The following is a 23,027-nucleotide window of genomic DNA, read 5'->3' as shown; positions in this document are numbered from 1 at the left end:
TATCAGTACACTGAATGACATCAGTGTCTTATACAAAGCTTTGTAAACACTGCAAGTCAGCAGTCCACAATCTGGGAAGCTCAGCCTGCAGTCTGGAGTCTACACTCTGAGAGACACAGACTCCGACTCAGACTGTAATATCTTGACAGTTACAAGCTGTGTTGCTGTCAATATGTCGGCCCGCTAATCAGCTCACTGGAGCCAGGAGGGAGGGATCCAATAAAAGCCAATGTCAAACCACTTGCACTGAAGCTCTGAAGCAGCATCTATTCACATTGAGTTCCCCAATACTGCATGTGTGGCTGTGGGTGCCGAGTGTCCTCTCTCTGGCGCCATCTGCTGGTTGATGTTGATGACACAGGTGAGGAGCAAGATGACCACCACCAGGTCGTCCAGCACCCCAAGCAGTCCGCAGGGGGAGGGGTCTGTTTCCACGGGGTTTGCTGATGGCGAGGAGAAAGACATCATGGTCCCCACGCAACAGAGGGCCACCCTGAAGAAAAACAGCCACACCAGCCCCCCCATGGTGCCCAGGCCACGGGCCAGTAACTGCAGGAGAAGGGGCGCATCACAGAGGTAGTCTGTCATCTGCAAGATTCAGTGTACAGAACAAAGACAGGTCAGGATGGAAAACGTGTCAGACTGTTGCAGATACAACTTGTAGATACTTTCCAACAGTCAGAGGAATATGGAAATAGATTGTAAACACACAGACTGTCACTGAAAGTTTATGATCATGAGATTCCTAGGTGTGTGTCAAGTTAGTGTGAGTGAGGTTTCAGTGTCATTGTTTTTTATTTGGTGCAAAATTAGGTAAGAGTTGTGCCTTCCCTTCCATAATGGACTTTAAATTAAAGTGTGAGAGCATCTATATGACTGACTGCTAGGATCATTCAAACCTGCATTCTCTAGATAACATCCCCACCTAAAGGTCAAAAGAATAATGCTGATATAAAATCAGTAAGTCCCATATGTGTATCAAAGTAAATTTTCAGCTCCAAGGTAGGGCATTTAGATGTGTCATCTTTATGTGACTTTTATTGTGTAGTTGTGCTGAGTGTTAGGAACAATAAAGTCTCTGTGTTGCATAAGACGTGTTCCTGTTACCAAAACCCATTATCAGAGGGGATGGTTGCAGAATCCTTATCTATTATCACTGAAATCCTATGAGCTAACCTGATGTCACATTTCAAAGCTGTAACAGGAAATTGCACCACCTGATACTTTTACACAACCACACACAAAAAGTAACATGAGATCGTATACGTAAAATCATGGAAAGTAGGCTAAGGACAATGAAATGTGAAGAGGCACTGAGAATAGTTACTGAAAGAACAGGCTGTTTGTGTCACATTACGTGTCTGCAAGACGGTTTGTCGGTGAGTTAGATGTAATACTGACCCTTCGTGGGGCTCCAGAGTAGCGTTTGTTGTAGTCTGTGATTTCCCCGAGAACCTCCTTCGACTCCCTGTCTGATCGACTCTCACTGAACAGACGGCACAGCACGCTGACCTGAAAAGTCACAAGCCGTTTCAGTCTTTGCGTGCGCTTGTTTCTAAACGACTAATACTGTTTACAGTTGATGTAGTGTCAGAAAATACATTGTACACACCTTCTGTCTACACAAAGGGCAACTGATGGCATCCAGCCAGGAGCCGTGTCTCCAGTAGGCGAGCAGACAGGGAGCTGCAGGGTGAAAAAGCCGCAATGAATCCACAAAGCTGCTCTGAACTTGTTGAATATTATCAAAACTATTTGTGATGCCAGCATGAAGTGTTCCAAGAAGGTACAGCCAGGTTTTCATTGTCGATGATAACTGATTGAGATCGAGAAATGTTTGGATAAGAGATTCAGATTTTTATCGTCCCTCGAGGGGAAATTCAGCTCGCAGTAGAGGACAAGACATATATACAACACAACATGCAAAAGGCCAGTCACAACAATAAAACAGTAAAGAATAATGTGAGGGAGGGCTGAAAAGGTACAGTGCTTATTGTTTTAAGGTGACCATGCTAAGGTAAAGTTAAAGGCAAGTGAGTATTGGAATAAAAATAGCATCATAATCAGTGATTGGTAATATCTGGGTCAAACTGTGTTTAACGTTTGGCTATAAAGCGCAGTAGAGTGCATCTTATTTCTGGAAAAGGAATGGTGGCGATGCAATTTGATGGTGATGGTGATGTTATAATAAGAGCAAATGTATTTATCTGTGAATTTGAACACACATTTTTCAGTTGAAGGGCACCTCTGGACATGCACTGGGTGTTAAGTGAGTGTGTGAGTAACAAGCCCGGCTACATCTTGCATTACAACGAGCCAATGAGAAGTATACTCTGTGAGAACTGGCAGGTGAGAGAGAGAGAGCAGAGGTGTGAAACCATGGCAACAGTTAATTATTGAAAGCCAAGACAGGCCTCAAGGCTCGAGTCACATGCCACTGGCCCGCTGATGTCTCACTGATCAATGAATGGGTGAAATAAATCAGTGAATGAAGAAACATAACAAGGAAGTGAGCAAATGATGTAACCGTTGGGTAAGACCAAATGAAGAATGGATCAAAACAAACTCACATATCAAGGACTGAACAAACAGGTGCATGAATGTATGAGTGAATCTAGTCTGTTCTGATACTTTTATACAACCTGACAAGTGGTCCATGTATGTGTTTGTGTGTGTGTGCATTCTCTCTTACCACAGAACAGATGGCCACAGTTTGTCTGGACAGGGAAGCTGGCGGTCTGCAGGCACACCGGACAGTGTGCGTCTCTGTGGCCCGCAAACGGACACAACTGGGAGGATTCCTGAAGAGATGAGGGTGAAGAGAGAAAAAAAGAGATGAAAATGTCAAGGAGACAAGTGGATAGGAAATTTGTCTTTTTTTTTTTTTTTGTAGTCAAATAATCTATTCCTCAAAGTCCCTAATCCAGTCTGCCAATCATCATTTCAGAACCTTCAAGTAGTTCAAGGTCTGTGATCACACACATAAACAAATGTGTGCAGTAAAATCGTTATTTATTTGGCAGCAAACTTCCTCCCATCAGACTGTGACCCCAATAAAGGTAATAAATCACCATCACGTCAGTGCTCACATGTCAGTGCTAATAATAATAATAACCTCATACTTGTCTGAAAAACCGAATAGTGAGTTGCCTAAAATATTAATAGACTATCAAAGCCCATATTATTCTCATGTTGTTGCTGTTGGGAGAAAAATGTGCATTCCCCAAATGTCAAATTTCAGGAACAAAAGAAAAACAAACTTGGTTTGAATCGGGCGTATGAATTGTTCATGTGCCCAAGTGAAGTCTTAGAGTTTTCTCAACACAAAGAGGATGATGTAAGTCTTCAACTGAAGGGTTACAAAATGTCAAAATCAATTCAAAGTGTAAGAATTGCCAAAATGAGGTTATGAGGTTATCACACTGCGACAATATTTAAATACAGAGATGTTACATGATTTAACACAGAGATGTTACATGATTTAACCCTACTTTTATCAAACAAAATGTAATAATAATTAAAATAATAATAATTTAAGTCACAATTAAACCAGGTTTTGATTGCATCTTGCCTTAATGTGACACATTCCATGTTCCCTGTTACAGACAGTCTTGTGTCCCAGTCCAGGGAAACAGACTGTCCTCTCTGCACTTACATGTCTCTGATGTGCACTGTCTCTTGTTAAATATTTCACCAGTGCAATATAAAGTTAATTAACTCAGATGTGAGGTATAAATACATACAACTGCTGTACGCTGGTGATAAATTATTCAGCTATACAGTAATGACACTTTTGTATAGTTGCAACATACCGCGTCGTACCTACATACTTCCTTCCAGTATTCTGTTTTTATGATTCCTATTTATTATTTCATTGTTATTTTTGTTTTTCTGCCTAATACTGGTTTATGTAAGTGCTACAGGCTACTGTAAGCTGGAGTCAAATTGGATGCACAAGCACACTCAGCCATTAAAGCTGATTCTGAGTCTGGAATGGGATAAAACACAGGAACAGATCCTTCAAAAGTGTGCATCTATTTTGGTTTTATTGGTTGGAATTTTTAATGCATATCTGCTGCGACATGAAGTCCCCTCGAAAGATATTCCCTTCCCTTGCAGGGACATTTTCATATTAACGTATAATAAAACAAACATTTTTGTGCCTTATAAAGGCACAGAGTCATTTTTCATTTCAGTGTGCCTGCATAAATCGCTGAGCTCTGACTAGGTCATCAGTAGCCAGTCGTTTGTGTGTGTGTGTGTGTGTGTGTGTGTGTGTTCATGTCTATGAGTGACTGCTCTCACCTTGTTGCAGCTCGTGTGCGTGGGTGATGATTGTTCTGCTGTGCATGTCAAGGATCTTGATGACCCCGGGTGACCCTGACCTACTGGACCTTCAGTGAAATGGGGCTGCCTGTAGCAAGATGACAAGACACAAGTTAGAGCTGATGGAGATCTCAGTGCCTGACACACATGGCTTGGATAACACTTATCTGGTAGATGAGAGATAATAACACAAAATTAACAATCTGTAAGATAAGATTGATGGTAGTTGGCCGTTTTCTGTCCTGCTGTATTTGTGGATTGCAGATGTTGAGATTCTGACCATAGCGGTTTGATAGGATGGCAGCTGACTGATTGAAACTGCATCCACTACGACCGTTCAGTGGAGCAAAGACAAGAAATACAGCTAAAGCTTAAAGAAAAGTAAAACATCTAACTGTGTAAGAAATATCATGAAAATAGCATTTTTCTTCAGGTAGTAATATTACAGTAACTTTCATAGCAGACATAGGACATTAACATTACAATTTCAACTGTGATGCTATAAACTTAAATGCAGTTATCAGTAAGTTAAACAGATTACAGTAATCAATTTATGAAACTTCTTAATCTATTAGTAACGGAAACTAACAGATTATAAATACTTAAGAAAATTAAATTGGTTATTTCTAACAAATTTCACACATCTGAACAGTTTATATATCTATATAAACTAACCTTCATATTTAACTTAGTCTTCCTATTTAGTTTCATATTTTATAACTGAAGCAAAGTGGTGTTAGACATATCTAAAAATGATCTAATTATTAATTATACAAATAATTAATTTGAGTAATCTCAATTATTTTGTTTGTAACAGACCATATGGAACGTAACATTGTGTTTTATGTGCTCTTGCAGAGCTTTCAAAGTTCTCTAATAAGGGAACATAGTTTTGTTGTCAAAATATACACATAATGATCTAATTTCAATGTGTTCTACATCCAAGAGTTCCTAAAAGTCAAATTACCTCTAACTCCCACACCTAAATGTCCACCTCCATTAGACTGTGTAACTTCTACAAATCCCTACAGCTGCTTAAAGAAATAGAGTTATGTTGCCAAACATAAGACAATTACACTCACCTGGGTTGCATATTTGGGCTGGAAACCTGAGCTGGCGGACAGAGAGTGAACGTCTCCTAGAAGGAAGTGAAGTGCTGCCTGACAGCATCACTGTACAAAATAAATTGGACTGGCCGGTTAATGATCAACTTGGTGCTCCAGTATCAGCCTGTTTCTGAGTCTTCCTGCCTCAGGGAAGCAGTAACACAGTGAAATCAATAAAGCTGTGCCATAATCCAAACAAACATGTAATATTTAACTTGTAACTGTCCAACACAAAAGAATAAGTGTTGTGTAAAAGTGTATCCATACTAGTATATCTCAGTATTATACCCCACTCCTTTGCTTCAGTGTAAGGCAAACTATTTTGGTCACATGACTTTCCACACACGATCAAAGCGACAGAAAAGGCCCCGCCCATGCTGTGTCCAAATAAGTTAGAGCTGGCCTTGCCAATCATTCACCAAGAGTTTATGCTGCCGTGCCCTACATAAATCACAAAATATTGGTTGTGAAATGTATGTAGGTGTCAGGGACTTCACCGCTCACTGTGACATTATAAAGCTGTTGGGTGTTTCCCCAGTCATACATGATCAACCCAACAAGAAGAGGCCTCTTATTCCAGCCATTTATTCCAGACCTAACCTTGCTGTTGACACTGTAGAAGACTGCTACAATTAATTTTTCTCAGCTTCTCAATTATTTTCACCAAATTACCTCTCAAACATCATTTCCTTATGAAAAGAGAGTCAGCATGTCAGCCAAATGACTCCTAATACAGCAACAAAGCAGGCAATAAACAAGCTTTATTGATGCAAACATCAAAGGTCAGTCATTAAATAAAAACCAACAGGTTCTGCCTTAGTCATAACTGCCTGTGCGGCTGTGAGTGAGGGTGAGTTGTCTGATAGCGGGTAGAGATGTGATGATCTTCACGTAGCTGATTTTAACACCAGTCTGCTCTTTATCGGCCTGGTCACAGAGCACCCTGGTAGTAGCTACAGAAATATCTTAGCAAATATGTACACAGCCCCTTCACCTCACAGACAAGCTGAAGCAGGAGCGGTGGAGTGATTAGAGGCATCTAAAAATAGCAGCCACAGATCAGTCCAGGTCAGGGCCACAGAGTGGCAGGGATCAGGCGAAAAAAAAAAAAACAAAAAAAAAAAAACACAGGTTTGATCACCTGACAGTAAGAGAGAGGGCATTCCTACATGTTAAGTGAGCAAAGTCCAGTCTCAGGTCATGCACCTACTCATTCATATGCATGCCAGTGTGTTTCTGCAGACATATACACACACAGAAACCAAAAATGCTTATTGATTACTTAGTTGCTTACCTCATTTTCTTAAAAAGGGCATTGCGGCGGAACAGCAGGTCCCAGTCACATACTGCACATCAGCTCGACAGTCTGTGACAGAGCTCTCCTCTGCAAGACTGGAAATTTCCATATTTTGGCTCAAGAGTACAGCTATGGCTGGTTGATTACTACTCATGGGGCTGCACATGTGAGATTCCTTATCTTATCAGAACACACAATGATTTATAAAGGTGTTTGGAGTACACTCTCCATGATAGTCTGACTGAATTACCCATGCCTTCACGTGAGATATATTAATGGATAATGTGAGCAAGTTTATTGGCATGGGAGGAGAAATTAATTACCTTTAGAAAGGGGCTGGCATACTGTTGGGCTTTTGGTGGCTGCCTGAGGAGAGGAGAGTTCAAACTGCACTGTTGTAGTCATTCTGCTTAAATTCTCTGTTGGCTGTAGCTTTGACTTATGCACCGTGTGTTAAAATATACATTGCTTGGACCAAGTGAAATATTCAAATCATAGCGTACCATTTTTCTTTTTGTTAAAGACCCCCTGGAACTTCCTGAGGGATCTTTGGTGACCCCCGGACCTCACTTTGGGAACCACATCTTTATGTTTCAAGATAGTTAGTATATCAAAGCTCAATATACTTTGGGGCAGCATACAATAATTAGATACGAGGAAATAATTTAATCTTTAAGTGTTGATATTGCAATTTCTCTGCAAATTTGAGCAGAAAAAAAGAAATCTGGTAACCTATGTTTTATTTTGAGCGGAACTATGTTCGGATGATGAGGGCGTGTACAAATCCCACATCACTCTCTGTGATTGGCTGTTCGGGCGTTTACGCGTCGCCAATCTTCACAGCTTTGCAAGATGATTGGCCCCGCTGACTCATTGACGTTTTACTCCTTTATCCCCGCTGTCGCTACATCACCACCTCCAACCCAAACGTCAAAGAGCTAAGGAGCCGGCATTCCCGTACAGCGTGCGTCGTTTTTGCGGCGGAATGGCTGTGGTACGCGTGTACGCTGCGCATTTGTCGTTGCAGCTCTACCTCTCGCAGGTGAGGTCAAATGCAGAGGGAAGGAGCGGAAGAGCGTTGCTGGCAGGTGGAGGAAATATTTGACCATTCGTAAAGGGGGGAGAAATGGAGGAGAATAAAACAGCCTTGGCTGAGAGCCTTACAGTATGGGTGAGTTTTGGTTGTGTGTGTGTGTGTGTATGTGTGTGTGCGCCCCGTGCGCTCCAGTCGTCGTAAGTAGGGTCGCCATGTAACGTCAGTCGATTTACCTGAGTGTAGGTGTGTATGTCAGCAAAAACACTTCTCTGCAAACAGAGAGCACCGAGGAGGAAACACGAGAAGTGCTGGCTCTTCATTAGACACCATTTCCCTATTTGTATCATGTCTGTAGCTCCATTTGATTTTTCATTTTAGGCTGAGTCGCCTACACTGTCAGTCTCCCCATACGAGCCAAAAGCCAAATAAATAAACAAAACAAACAAATAAAACACAGTGTGCGGCTCATCTAGGCCTAGTTGAGGTGTTGGGCTGTATATTAAAGGCCCAAAGTTGACAGGTAGGAGGCACAAAGTCAAGAATATCCTTCGATCCTCGTCGGATTGAGAGAGCTAATCCAATTAACCGGGAGATATTTGTGGAATGTCTCCCTTTCAGTCTTTTTCTTGTGCAATCAAATATCAGTCTGCCCTTGAGCAATGATTTCCGCGCAGGCTGCAGTCTGCGCCTCTTTATGCACAATTATTCATTTACAGTGCACCGCCACCTCTTGCAGTGGTGTGAATACACATTCACTGTCGTCTAGGTGAGCTGTGGTTAATGTGGCCAACTGCAGCTATCCTAATCTTCATGAGTAACTATTTCACAATCACATTTTATCCTTCTAGAAACAAGTGCTTTAAAAGTTATGCATAGTAGACTGATCTACCAGCCATCATTTTGTCTGAGATGGTGTCAGTGTTTTTACATTGTGGATATCTAATTTTGGCATAAAACCCATGCATAGCTTACTGTTGGTGGGACTGAACCTCAGGATGCACAGAAACAGAATTGGTAATCATGAAACTGCGTGATGTGAGCTCAACACAGACATGCAGAGACTGATTATTTGCTGGAAGCCATGCAGGTTTGAGGAAAACAACACGCCAGCCCAGGAGAATTCTCCTATAGTCCTGCTTGAATTATTCAGAGCCTCACATTAGCAGGGAAGCCTTTGTGTTTATCTGCCTGATGTGGTTTCGGCACCGCTGTGTCCAGTATATCCATGCATCTATCCACATGTCCATCCATGTTCTCCTTTCTGTTTTACTCCTCCTTGCTTTCTAAGGGATTGTATCCTATCTCAGCACATGTTCAATGCTGTGGACAAAACCCTCAGTGATGACTCTTCTCTCTCTCACACACATCATCCAATCCTCACTCAGTCCTCATTCATTCTTTTTAAAACTACAATTACTTGAGGAAGTGATGCTGTATTTGCCTCCCTCTGCTGTTTATCTCACCCCTGTGTTCTGTCTGTCTGTCCCTCAGCTGCAGACCTTCAACACGCCTGCACCCTGCAGAACAGTGGAGGAGCTGACCACTGGAGTGGCGATGTCGCAGGCACTGAATCAAATGTGAGCAAGCATGCACGCACATATTGCATGTCCTGCCCCATTATTTACAATATCTGCCTACTCTGCAGGAACATTGTTCATTCACAGACAGGGAAGTCTGGTCAGGGAAGTAGAGAGGAGGTTTGACTATATCTACGCACATATAGATTGCCAGTATGAACAGTATACTTCTTCACATACAAAAATATGAAGCTAAATTTCTTCTTAGTATGTTTCTAAGAGTAGTTAGGAAAGTCTATACTGGGAACTGCAGGAATTCACTATCCAAACTTCGAACTAAATGAGGCACTATCCGTGCAAATGGGTTTGATATACTAGTATATCACCACATTTAATCTCAGAAGATTACTGGAGATGCACAATATTGGAGTTTTTGCTGATATCTGATTTGCTGATATTCTCCAACTCTTTTGGCTGATGCCAGTACCACTACTGATACATGCACATTTTTTTTTTCACCTAATTGCAGAAAACATTAAATCTCTCCTGCAGTGGAATTAACATTTTCGTATCTTGGCTCTTATTGTGAAAGCCTACTGGCAGTCATAAAATATGGCGCATTTCAAAATACATACATTCCACTTGGCAAAATACGAGAACTACTTAAATGTAGGTCATGTAAAACATGTAAAAAGTGCCATATTTATTTTGATATAACATTTTCTTTCAAGCAAAACTGTAAGATTCATCCCACTGAATCAGGCTTTGATGATGCTCTCCCTGAGAAAATCCTGACAACAGCCACAACCAGGAAGATTTGACCTGCTTCACAAATCGGCATGTCATCTTGGCATAAATCTTCATTTCGGGCTGATACTGATATCTCGTTTCTAAAGTCTATATTGGCTGATACCCATGTCATGCTGCAGTGCATGTGCATCCTTTAATATTACAGATGATTTTGTCCTCAAAAAAATTACTTTTGTGTAAGTGATGGTCTTAAGATGACTCTTAACTAACTCAACCATCATTTCATGAGATGTGGTGTCAGTGTTTTCACATGGTGGATATCTAATTAATTACCCTGTAAAATCAGGATCAAGATGTGCACTCTATGCAGCAAGCTCTTCATTTTTTGTTAGATGTCAGATTTGAGAAAGACATGTTAATCCTGTGCACTGGACATTATGCATTGGTTCTATATTACTGTGTAAGAGTATGTTACAGTGGATTTTTCCTTTAATGGCATGGTGTTAAGTCAAAATTGAGTCAGTGAGTTTATTGACTATAGTTCTCTCTCTCCCTCTCTTCCTCTCTCTGGTGCAGAGACCCAGCATGGTTCAGTGACGGGTGGCTCAGCCGTATCAAAACAGATGTGGGTGACAACTGGAGACTGAAGGTACAGAGCGGTGCTGCCTCTCCACCTTCCATCTCTCCTCTCTGCCTTTTCCTCTTTCTGCCCACGCCTTGCTGACTCCCATGTGTGCTAAATTCCCTGTATGCTTCATATCTGTCCAAGTGTCCTTGACCGTGACACTGGCCTCGTACGTGCTCCTGGCTGAGCCTGCATGCACTCTGCCTGGCCCTGCACTCTGACTCCTCGGTGAAGTGTGTACATGTATGTGTGTGTCATGCACATGTGATATCTGAGTAAACCAGCTTCCCCTTGCATTTTTGTGTTGATTTGTGAATGATGTGAATGCATGGTATTTGCTTGGTTTGTCCTCTGCTGTTCTTCCCATGCTCCATGCTACATGTTCACTTGTGTATGTGTGTTAAGTCTTTATTCTGTATTTGCATGAACTCCAGTTGTCTTGTGGGTGAATTCCCTTTTGTAATTATGTGCTGCTGGTCATTATTCTGTTAAACGAGGTGCGTAACATCCCATAAACTTATTTGTAATCCTCCTCAGATGAACAACCTGAAGAAGATCCTTCAGATGATGGTGGATTATTATAATGAGGTAGGTAGCAGATATCACCTACTTATTTCTTTCAGTGTGTTCATTTGTCGGTGCTTTGAGGTGTAATCAGAATCAGAATCAGAAATACTTTATTGATCCCTGATGGGAAATTGGGTCAGTTGCAGTTGGTCAATTGTCAAGAGAAGACTTCAGTGATGAGACAGTAGACAGAAATACGAAATATAAAAATAAGTGCCATACAACTTTAAAAGAAAGTATGTGCGTTATGTATAAATTGTATCAAAAGTATGTGCATTAAAGTACATTAATGCTTTTTTGCTGTGTGCAGTGCTGAGGAGAACTGCGCTATGCAGTGTTCGGGCTGTGCAGAGCCCTAAGACAGTGAATTAAATATTTTGTCCAGTGGCTTGATTAGTTTCAACATTGTGCTACCACAGCACATTTGTGTTATCAGGTGAAGTTTCACTCACATCCACCCAAGCACCTAGAAAGCGCTTACACTCTTGTTATTTAATGTGTCCCGCTGTGCTATCAGGTCTTAGCCCAGCAGATCTCAGACTTCCCCCTGCCAGATCTGGCCCTGGTGGCAGAGCATTCAGACCCCGTGGAGCTGGGGAGGCTGCTGCAGCTCATACTGGGCTGCGCTGTCAAATGTGAACGCAAACAAGGTACATGCTTGTCGACACACACATGCAGACACACACTTAAATCCATAGATGTGTGCTAATAAAACTCATTAAGCACACAAACAAATCCAAACAGACACCCCAACATCTATAAATGTCCCGCATAGTGTAGATAAAACAGGAAACTAGTATTAAAAATCAGTTGCGCTACTTGAGCTTCTGAGTCCAACAATGTATTATTATTGGCCTGCCAAGCCACTGACAAAAGCAGAGCCAGACGGGCACACTGGCTGGGAAATCAATGAGGGCACTGTTACATATTTAGCCATTTGGAAATGGGACACAGGCATGCTGAAGATATTGAAAAATATATTGTTAGTGGTGACTCTTCACTCATATTCAGTGGGGGTTTTTTATGTGTATGTGTGTGTATGATAATGGTCTTTCATTCATTTGCCAGAATACATTCAGATCATCATGACCTTGGAGGAGTCAGTGCAGCATGTTGTGATGACAGCCATCCAGGAGGTCAGTCAGCTTTGGACATTTTTGTTGTTTTTTGAATTTTTTTTTTTTTTTTTTTTGGTCATTTCTGTTTTATTAGATAGTCACGGTGGAGAAAGACAGGAAAGACAAGGCAGACAGAGTGGATGACATGCAGCAAAGGGTCTGGGGCAAATTCAAACCCAGACCACTGCAGCTTAGCTTTGGTGTTACATGTTATGCACTCTACACAGTGAGCCACCAGAACTCCCCCAGTTGTTTTTTTTTTTTTTTGTTTTTTTTGGTCATTTTTTTAGTCTTACTTATAGTGAAGTGAGTTTTGCCTGTCCAGGGGAGGTTCAAATGTTATGCTTAACTTAAGTGCCTGTCTCAAAAACACTTCAGTAGTCTTGCAGGAATGGAGAGTGTATTCTTGGGTCAGTGAGTAATACTTAGAGGTCTTTCCAGCATTTTAATATATGCATGTAATCAGTCAGTGGCATTTTTCCTCTTCAGCTCATGAGTAAGGAGACCATGGCCCACTTTGGAGCAGAGCCGTCCGGCGACCTGGAGCAACAGGTCAGTGTTGCTGATGAAGATGATACATGCAGGGAGTCAGATTCACTTCAGAGAAAGAAAAAAACAATATTTGTAGGCTTCCTTATTCTTATGTCAGGAATATTAGCAGCACCTGCAATAAAATACACTTACCAGGAGAATTCAAACGTATGTTCCTAATTGCCTGTTGATGTGGTATGAAAATAAAATCTACGCCATATTAATTAACAAGAAATATAAATGAAATGTATGTTCCTTCACTGGAAATGACATGGCGACTTCAAAGGAAGTGGAGTCAGGCATTTTTTTTCCCCATGGCAGCAAGCACATATTTCACCTGATAAATCTCGCAGGTGTATTTTATTTTTTATGTAACCTTTATTTAACCAGGCAAGTAATAAGAACAAATTATTTGCCCTACGCAAAGATGGGTACCATTATGTTTCTTTTGTATGCCCTTTTAGAAACCTTTGAGTACTGCTGCATTTCACCCCTGTGCGCACACACACACACGCCCCCACCCATACGCATGGAACTTGGTGGTGTATTTATGTTTATGTGTGTATGATTGTTAACAGCAGCCTTCCTTTGTGACTAGCTGAAAAAGGCCTTGGTGGATCTCACTGAGCTCTTGGCAGAGAAAGAGGAGCTGGCCCAGCGGTGTCAAGAGCTGGATATACAGGTGAATACAGAGTTTATACACACACACACACACAGAGAAGAGAACATCCATAGAAATTTCCCTGTTTAGTCTGAATGGCCTTGAGTGAGATTACAGAGATTCAGCTCTGCCTGTCTGTTGAACACATTCTTGAAAAACACAAATGCATGCCTCTGGCACAGTATAAACTGGAGTTGTGTAATAGGCTGTAATGCTTGAGTCCATTGTCTGGAGCTGCTGTGGCAGAAGGACGGTGGGCTTACAGACTGGGTAAAAACTCTGGCGTGGGAGTGAGCGAGGCAGTGGGCTCACGGGACTGTCCGCTGGGCTGCCTCAGCACTGTGCAGGCAGACGCAGTAAACAGACTCTGACGCTGTGTTCAACTGGATTCTCGACAGATTGAGTTGTTTTGCACCCGGTCTTGCTCATCTGTGGTCACAGTGAGGTAAGTCCAACATGGCTGACAATACGCCAAACTAAACCAGCTGCCCACTTGCTCGCTCTAACCCAGCTAACAGATGGCTCACTCTGGATTCTGCACCACACATAAACCTTTCTCTGTGTTTTGGATACTCTCTTTGCTGGTTAAGTTATTTGTATTACTTCAGTTTATGATAACTTTAGTATGATGTGGCCTCACATTCTGAAATGCATCTTGATTGATATACATAATGGTTATGGTTCACAGGGGAGGAGAATAAACAGGCAAGGAATTTAAGTGTAGTCTCTAATATTTTTTATGTCATTACTCCTACAGCTTGTTCCCTCCTTGCTTTTATCTCATTGCAATGCACACTGTATGCAGGATTTTTTTTTCTCAAAACAATTGAAACTTCATCTCTGACAAACTGTTGTCTGAAAAAAAGATAAACAGGAGAATGATGAGTAAAGGGTGGAACTAACCTATGATGTCTTAATCTGTTTGCTTAAAGAATAAATTAACACCAAGTCACTTAGGATGGAAAATTATTGTTCCCTTGCTCTCAAACCGCTGAAACCTGCAGGCATGTTGTAGTTTTGGCCACACCCCCACCAGTGATGTCGGAGCAGGTGCTTTGCCGTTGACAGCTGATGCAGAACACCTGCTTTGACAACACCGATTGGCTGATGCCTGAAGGTTTCCAACCATGCAGAGCAGTGCAACAGCAATTTTCTTTCCTAAGGAGCAGGTTTCTGCTTCCAGCTTGTATTAACCGCCGTGTTTGTTTTAACAGCAGGGGTAAGGAAGAGAGTTTTCTGCAAGAGATGTGTCTTTTGATGCTGACATGAGGTCTGCTCCACTGCTTTGCATGAAATAATTGGCCCAGGGAGGGATTGTAACGTTCTTGCTGACTTGACTCAAAGCTCTTAATTTGTTCAGGCATTAATTCACTAGAACTCCGAGTTTACAGTGACCTTGAAAGTGTTCAGACCCCTTTGCCTTTTCCAAACTGATACAGAGTTATAGAGTTAATTGTAAAACACTAAAACTTTGTCATCTGCCTACACACAATACTCTATAATGACAAAGTCAAAACATGTATCTACAAATTTGTTAAATTCAAAAACTGAAGTGTCTTATTTATGAAGTGTTCAAACCCTTTGGTGTGACACTCCAAGCTAAGCTCACATGCATCCTGTTTCCTTTGGTCATGCTCTGTGTATCTATAATTTAATTGTAGTTCACCTGTGAAAAATTCAGTCAGTTGAGCTGATTCAGGAATGTGCGCACCTCTTTTCCCACCGTTCAGTGCATAGAAAAGCAAAAACGTCCAAAAAAGTCCAAAGAAGTTTTAAAGAAGTTTGGAAGCACCAAGACTCTTTCCAGTGCTGCCTATTAGGGCCTTAGACAGAGACGTAACCAAGGAAACTGCAGGTTTATCCTATAGAGCTTCAGAGTTCCTGTGCAGTGATGAGAGGTCCTAGCAGAATGACAACCATCTCTGCAGCGCTCCATCAGGTCTTTATGGTAGAGTTTTGACTCAAGTCACCCCTGAGTGAAAAGCATATGAAATCTCACCCAGGAAGTGTTGACTGGAGCCACGTACAGAGAAGTCCCTAAAACCTTCCCCAGAGTGCACACAAGATTGGGCTGAAGATTCAGCTTTTAGCACAACAGTGATCCCAAAGCACACAGCCAAGACAAAACCGTGGCGGCTTTGGGACGAGTCTCTGAATGTCTTTGTGTCCCAGCCAAAGCCAAGACTTGAAAGCCCCGTTGCAAATCTGCGAAACCTGAAAACTGCAGTTCCTCATCACTTTACATCCAATCTGACAGAGCTGGAGAGGATCTGTAGCCAAGAAACTGCCTAAATCCAGGTGTGCAAAGCTGGCAGAAGCTTATCCAAGGAGCTATCATCTCTGCCAATGATGTTTCTATAGAGTACTGGAAAAAAAAGGTCTCAATACTTCTGTGATATATCATTTATTAAATTTTTTATAAACTAAAATCTAAAACTTGCTTTGTCATTGGGGGGTATTATGTGTACACTATTAAAATACATTTATACTTCGTAAAAATATAAATGCAGTATGATGCAGTTTCAAAGATTTACTTAGTTATTGTTCATTTAATGAAAACAATTTTTGAAAGCAGTTTGCAGGGGGGAAAGTGCACGTGTGTAAATTTCTGTACAAGAATTTGAAGTTTTGTGGGAAATGCAGTTTTAGCTCATGAAACATGGAACCAATACTTAACATGTTGCATTTATATTTTTGCTCTATAACAGTGTGGGAAAAGTGAAAGGGTCTTTCCAAAGCCGCTGTGCAGATTACTACATACAAAGTGTAATACCTTTCTGTACCTGGCCAGGTGACCGTCCTTCAAGAGGAGCGGAACAGCTTGTTGGCTGAGAACGATGTCCTAACAGACCGTGCCAATCAGCTGGACTCGTTTGACGACCCCAGCACACCCTCAGGAAGGAAACACAGCCAGTTACAGCAGCAGCTAGAGACACTGCAGGAGGAGAATTTCAGGTGTGCGAGTGTGTGTTTGTTTTAAATGTGCTTGGAGCAGCACATCATTATACTTGTGGTAGACAAAGCGTGCATGTGTATGTGCATCCTCTAGGCTGGAGGCTGCTAAGGACGATTACCGTATCCACTGTGAAGAGTTGGAGAAGCAGCTGATTGAGGTTCAGCACCGGAACGACGAGCTGACCAGCCTGGCAGAAGAATCCCGAGCACTGAAAGACGAACTGGACATTCTCAGGTTTGTGTGTGTGTGTGTCTCTGTTTTTTTTTTTTTTTTTGGACTCTTTTATCCATATTGTATGTTTGGAGTGGTCTGGAACGTGTTTCTTCTGTTTCTGTTTGTGTCTGTGTGAAGGAGCTGCTCAGATCGGGCAGTGAAGCTGGAGGCCTCAGTTGAAACATACAAACGTAAGCTGGAGGACCTGGGCGACCTGAGGAGGCAGGTGAAACTGCTGGAGGAGAAAAACATGACCTACATGCACAACACTGTTAGTCTGGAAGAGGAACTGCGCAAGGCCAATGCTGCACGTGCACAGCTGGAGACATACAAGAGACAGGTAAGTTACACACAAACATGAGGCTGGAAATTCAGCTCATCTACTCAATGTGAGTCCAGAAATAATTACTAGTCTGGTGTGCAAGGACACTTCTCAGACCAAAAACCACCATAGAAATTTTAGAAATTGCTATTTTGTTATGGTGTAATAGAAATAACTCGCGCAGTCACCTGCATGCTATCAGCAGATCACCTTAAAAATCAAGATAATATCACTATTTCTGCTCGCCAATTGGAACACTGCACTGTAGTTTCAGGAGGAACAGCAGTTTGGCTCAGCTGAAGTGAAATGTGTAATTTCTCCAAGTAAATGCTCTCCATTCACTAACAGAACTGCAAAACAAATGCATCTGAGATTCACGTCTGCGCACACACATATTTACATATTAAATGCCACATACTAGCAAATAATGTGTTTTAGTTAGCACTGTTTTATTTTATTTGTATGTGTTTCCAACCGTGGTGGTTTTCAGGTCCAGGAGCTACACAGGAAGCTGTCTGAGGAGACGAGGCGCGCTGACAACCTGGCCTTTGAGATGAAGAAGTTTGAGGAGAAGCACGAAGCCATGATGAAGGAGAGAGAGGTGCAACAGCTTTTAGAATGTGACTGGAAAAATTGACAGATTTTAATTATTCTTTTGTCACTGTAGTTTGGTTGTTTAAACATCTCTCTCCCTCCATGACGCCACCACTAGAGGATCATCATGGAGAGAGACACTCTGAAAGAGACCAATGAAGAGTTACGATGCACACAGGCTCAGCAGAGCCACCTCTACCAAGCAGGTATCAAACTGGATAGTTAAACGGTGTAATGATGCTGCTTAGAGGCTGGTTTCATGTAGTCGCGTTTGCTATTCTCACATGCATGTCCTTTTCTCTGTTAGGGATGCTTCCTTCTGGCAGCCCCAGCCATGATAACCTGGCAGCTGAGTTAATACCTATCGAGTACAGGTAGTGGACGCAGCTTCCAAGTTTGTTTTCTGTATTTACGACGCTGTGTACATTTCTGTGAACGCTAACTTTGTGTGTCTCTGACTGCTCAGAGAAAAGTTCATCAGGCTACAGCATGAGAATAAGATGTTGCGAGTGCAGCAGGAGGACTGTGAGAGAGAGAAAATTGCTGACCTGCAGGTGCAGCTTGAGGAGGCACACAGGACACACAGTGAACTGGACACTGAAAACAGGTGCCCAGCTATTTTTTTGAGTCAGCCAGCCATGTAAAACATAGCTCCTCTCGCCTCTCTCTTCCCTTGATTTTAGATTTTACGCCTGCTGATATATACTGTATACCTCTTTTTAATGCCGTTCTTTCTGAATGTGTCTTTCCTGGGCATGCTAACATATCTTCAGACTGAGCCGAGAGCGGATTAGTGAGCTGCAGCAGCAGGTGGAAGACCTCCAGAAGGCTCTTCAGAGCCAGGCAGCCAAGCCTGATGATGTGAGTGTGCCAACTTAAACTGGCACCAATACAAAGAATGTCAAACAGAGTTCATCTTATTCAGTCGTGTGGTCTTTGAGCTTCCTTGGCATGACTGCAGAGCCTAAATATGTAAATAATGTAATGTGTATATTTTCACTCAAATGCATGTAGAGATACAAGTATCCACACAGCACCTATTTGTGTTTTTATTTTGTAATGTAAGCTGCACTATCTATTAATTGGGAACCAGTGTAAATATAAATGTTCTGATATTCATGCAATTCTATTTTCAGTCAAATCTGAAGCGGAAACTTGATGCGCACATGTAAGTATACGTCTCATTACAGTGCTTTGATAGTCGGTGAGAGATGTAAAATATATTTCCATGTTCACCAGTAGAGGGAGGTAAAGAATCGGGTCCATTTGTTTCACCAGGGTCCAGCTGAATGAGGCTCAGGATGAAATCATGAAGAAGAAAGAGCTGCTGGAGGACCTTCAGCCTGACAACACTCAGACCTGTAAGTCTCAAGTTTGTTTCATTTGCTTGTCTGTGTTCCAGCATAAGTTACAATTTTTTTTTTTTTAAAAAGTACCTTTGTAATATGTGAACAACATCTATCATAATTTCTTGTTTGTTCCTAAGCCCTGAAGCTCGAGGAGCTGATGGCTGCTCTGAAAAAGAAGGACGATGACATGAGGGCCATGGAGGAGAGGTACAAAATGTACCTGGAGAAGGCTCGCAACGTGAGTGAACACACCAATCAAATTTAATGCAATTTGTCTTTTATTTTGGGTTTTATTTTTGTTGTGTTAGTCTATTTTATTAAGTAGCTCTGTCTTTAATTTACCTGTAGGCTTTCTATCGGTTGTCCTGGTGACTTACTTTAGCACTTTGTGACACTGTTTGGAAAATTGTTGGATATTATTTATTTTGCCTGCTCCCCCTCTGTGGCCTGGAAATACATCAGACAGAGAAACACTTAAGGCTGATTCAAGTAATTTGATGTGACTCTTAGGTGATCCGAGCCCTGGACCCCAAGCTGAACCCAGCCACCGCTGAGATCCAGGCCCTGAAGAACCAGCTGTCAGACCGGGACAAACGCATTCTCAGCCTGGAAGTAAATAAGGATGCTTTTGACTTTTTCATGTCCACACTATGGGTTTGTCAAACCAACAGAGAATACAAATATTTTTTTAGTAGACTATTTCTCAAATGCAACTGATTTTAGGCTTGTTTCACTTTTTCTTGTAGCGTGAATGTGAGCAGGCCAAGCTGAGAGAGTATGAGGAGAAGCTGATTGTTACAGCATGGTATAACAAGGTAAGACGGGATCCTATAAAAATGAACTTTGGTTATTATTTTGTGTTTCATGAAATAGTTAAGATTTTACTGTGCATACAGGATTACAACAAAGTATAACATCTGGCAAACAGGAGTAACAAATGGGGAACTGCTTTTCTTCCTCCTCAGAGCTTGAACTTTCAGAAGTTGGCCATTGAATCTCGTCTCGGAGGTCGCGCCTCCTCCCTGGTTCCCCCTGGCCAGTCCTTTCTGGCGCAGCAGCGACAAGTCACAAACGCCACACGCCGGGCACTTTCCATCAGCATGCCTGCCACCACCACCAAGTAGTCCACCACCGCCACTCCAGACTCCAAAGAACACAGAGTTGACCGTCTCACCTTCTTCAGTAGGGGAAAATTGTAAAATCTAACCCAAGAAAAGGTAACCGTAGTCCCTTCATTGCCTCCCATAAAGAAGCACTCAAGTGACCTTAAACGCATCAGCTCTCAGCACTTGTTTAGGGGTCAAGGATGAGCTGACCTGGATCAACGAGCACTTATCAGATACATGCTATCAGTCACCCTCTGGAGTTTATAGCATACTGTCCTGCAATACATCGGCTGTAGGCTGACTTTACATTGAGCAGTAACCCACAACCTGTGTTCACCTCACTAGCTAAAGCAGCACTCAATGTCCTGACAATCAATATACAGTTTATGTTATTTTATATTTGAGCTCCCTGTGTTAGCTTAGCCTGCTGCACACTAGGTTGAATACTCTATAATCAGTTTGCCTTGGTTCTCTTATTTCCTGTCATGCTGTATCCGTGGTCAGGAATGAGGGAAATGTACATGAATGCTTAACAATATTCTTCAAAATCGGAGCCTACAATGTGAATGTTAAAAAAGGGTTACTTGAACGCTAATGCCAGTGAAATATCACTTCGGACGGTTTTTAATGTATGTACAATCATCACACTATGCAGCGAAGGGGATGCCAGCATTGTCATCCAGCAGACTAAGGAATGACACACACACTTTGGACGCTTTCCCCCCAAATAAATGCTAATAGGCTATGGGACAGCTGTATTTGGTGCTGGCCACCAGTGGCTGTTCAGCAACAAAAATCAGTGCATTACAATTTATTTGTTTTTGTTTTTTACTAAAATGGAGCAAGCCCATCCTACGAAGCTGTGAATATGCTGAAGAAGTCATATTAACTAACAAACCTCTGGGGTGCTGCAACAGCAAATGTTAAATCAAATAACAAATTCAGGACTAGGACTATTTTATCATTTATATTCAACATGCTAGACTGTGATTTGACTTGTCTACTGGCGCCATGCTAAAATGAAAACTTTTAGACCTTTGTATTTTCTGAATATTTGAACCTTAGTGAGCAATCAACAGGATAATCTAAGAAGCTGTTACAGCTTGACTATAAATGTGATTTTAACACCAGCTTTCAAAATTTAAGAACCAGGTTAAAGCATCCACTGAGTAAAAATGATAATTTTGTCATTTTAATAACTTGATATTAGATAATCATGGATGTTTTTTTTTTGTTGTTGTTGTTTTTTTAAGGCTATAGTTAATCTTTGCTCTCAGTTATAATCTGACAAACATATTCACGGTGCTGAATGTAATCAGTATAGATTGTCTGCTCATATTGTACTTGGGGCATGAAGCAGCCAAGCATCCTACCTTATTGTCTAGTGCAACTTCAGAGTGGAGAGTGCTTTAGAAAAGCAGTCCTTTCAAAACTGTAAGTAATTGGCCATCAAACTGTATGGTGAGTAAGTTAAAGTACTGTAGCTGCAGAAGATGAAATGGCTTATGATTGCTTTGCCATTTTGTATGTTTGCAACAACACTGGAAAGGTAGTCTGTTGTGACAGTTTTGCCATTTTGTTATCTATTGATCATATTAAGGCTCTTGTATTTTTCTTTGCAGTGGATGATTCTTGTAACTCGCTGACTTATGAGCAGTGCTGTTTATATAAGTAAGAAGTATGATCAAACGCAGCACAGCTAAGAACTTACATGTTTAATGTTTATGTATAAGTGAAGAATGAATTATAAAAAAAAATGAAGTTAAGCAGTTTGAATTTTAAAGCTTTTGGTTTTCTTGTGAAAAATAAAGAAATACATTCCTTTTTCAGAGATGTTTTTTGCAGTCATCACCAACAGCCTCTGTATATGTATATGTATGTGTATTGTGTTTGAATTTATGGAGCAGAGGAGGCGAGGGGGCAGACCCGGCTTGTGTCACTGAACAAATACTGCTGTGTCATGTCTGTCCTTGGCATAACTGGGCCAGCTCGCTGTTATGCAGTGGGCGATAGTTCAGCTGACACACAGACAGGTGAGCTGGGTAGACTTGTTTCGTGAGCTGTTTGTTTAACTCTTACAACATTTGAACTTTAGATCAGAGCTTTGCTACTGCCTCTGTGTGGAGGGATTATATAACTCAGCTCAGTGTTCAATGTCGGTGTGTATTTATCACACAGTAGCACATAATACACTACTAACCATATTTGTTCTGGCCAGAGCCATTTCTAGCTTGTAGCTTTGGGGGCCTTGAGCAAAATCTTGTCCACATAGCCCCTTTCCCCCGTTCCAAGCACTAATGAATACACACCGAATCTGTATTTCCTACTGTTTGATATCCATACTGATGTCTTGATGTACTAATAATGATAAAAAAAAAAATGCATTAACAGTTATTTTTGATTGCTATCTATTAGGTAGTTATATATTCTAGATTATGTATTTTTAGTTGTTATTAAACCCTGTGTAATAAGTTTTGCTGTAATTGCAGCAGTGACCAAAATGTCAAATAGGCCATATATAGGCCCCGACCTTAGCCATCAGGACTGGGGTCCATTAACCTGTAGCACACCTGTCCTGACCTTAACCTCAGTAGACCTCCAGTAGTCCTCCAGGACTAAATCGTATGATAAACAGTGTACATCATTTGTTGTAGCCTGCTCTCTGCCTCAAATATAACCTTGTCCCTGTAAAAGGGAAAATAGAGGATTTTTCCCCCCATTTTTTGTACTTAAGAAGAATTAATCCACATTGCCTGTTGGTCCAGACTGGCCACCAGGGAAACCAAAACCAATAAACAAGTTAGATTTTTATTTTGGGGATACTGTTACTTTGAAGGAGTGTTTCCTGGGCGAGCTGAGAGACCAATAAGTGACAGTTTCTGTAATAACAGGGAGTGACCAGCTGTATCAAAAAGTCAACAAAAGAACTGAACCAGATGACTGTAGCACCGAC

The 23,027-nt window shown here is 41.5% G+C and overlaps 2 protein-coding genes across 2 annotated transcripts; one reads left to right on the top strand and one right to left on the bottom strand.

Annotated features, from left to right (window-relative positions):
* Positions 1 to 270: 270 nt before the first annotated feature.
* Positions 271 to 5,419, bottom strand: LOC115357958 (E3 ubiquitin-protein ligase RNF170). The gene is made up of 6 exons (XM_030049720.1): positions 5,409 to 5,419; positions 4,306 to 4,414; positions 2,693 to 2,801; positions 1,613 to 1,686; positions 1,402 to 1,512; positions 271 to 588 (listed from the first exon to the last, which is right to left on the bottom strand). The coding sequence occupies exons 1-6, from the start codon at positions 5,417 to 5,419 to the stop codon at positions 271 to 273; spliced, it is 732 nt and encodes a 243-aa protein (XP_029905580.1).
* Positions 5,420 to 7,791: 2,372 nt separating this feature from the next.
* Positions 7,792 to 21,907, top strand: hook1 (hook microtubule-tethering protein 1). Its single transcript, XM_030049369.1, has 22 exons — positions 7,792 to 7,900; positions 9,257 to 9,342; positions 10,609 to 10,681; positions 11,195 to 11,245; positions 11,742 to 11,874; positions 12,293 to 12,360; positions 12,832 to 12,894; positions 13,472 to 13,555; positions 16,326 to 16,489; positions 16,584 to 16,724; positions 16,842 to 17,043; positions 17,516 to 17,626; positions 17,738 to 17,825; positions 17,927 to 17,993; positions 18,086 to 18,226; positions 18,393 to 18,480; positions 18,756 to 18,787; positions 18,898 to 18,980; positions 19,106 to 19,206; positions 19,479 to 19,580; positions 19,715 to 19,783; positions 19,934 to 21,907. The coding sequence occupies exons 1-22, from the start codon at positions 7,856 to 7,858 to the stop codon at positions 20,090 to 20,092; spliced, it is 2,151 nt and encodes a 716-aa protein (XP_029905229.1). The 5' UTR covers positions 7,792 to 7,855; the 3' UTR covers positions 20,093 to 21,907.
* The last annotated feature ends 1,120 nt before the right edge of the window (positions 21,908 to 23,027 follow it).

Source organism: Myripristis murdjan, chromosome 4, assembly GCF_902150065.1.
Source record: "Myripristis murdjan chromosome 4, fMyrMur1.1, whole genome shotgun sequence".
NCBI classification, from domain to species: Eukaryota; Metazoa; Chordata; class Actinopteri; order Holocentriformes; family Holocentridae; genus Myripristis; species Myripristis murdjan.
The sequence above is the reverse complement of the archived record's forward strand: the minus strand, read 5'-3'. Positions and strand labels throughout refer to the sequence as shown.

Excerpts from the sequence above, each read along its gene's own strand:
- LOC115357958 (XM_030049720.1), bottom strand. Across the intron at positions 1,687-2,692 it reads CTGTGGCCATCTGTTCTGTG|CTCCCTGTCTGCTCGCCTAC; the intron begins GTAAGAGAGAAT and ends TTCACCCTGCAG. Across the intron at positions 589-1,401 it reads ACTCTGGAGCCCCACGAAGG|ATGACAGACTACCTCTGTGA; the intron begins GTCAGTATTACA and ends TGAATCTTGCAG.
- hook1 (XM_030049369.1), top strand. The coding sequence starts at position 7,856 with ATGGAGGAGAATAAAACAGCCTTGGCTGAGAGCCTTACAGTATGG. Across the intron at positions 10,682-11,194 it reads GTGACAACTGGAGACTGAAG|ATGAACAACCTGAAGAAGAT; the intron begins GTACAGAGCGGT and ends AATCCTCCTCAG. Across the intron at positions 18,481-18,755 it reads AGGCAGCCAAGCCTGATGAT|TCAAATCTGAAGCGGAAACT; the intron begins GTGAGTGTGCCA and ends TTCTATTTTCAG.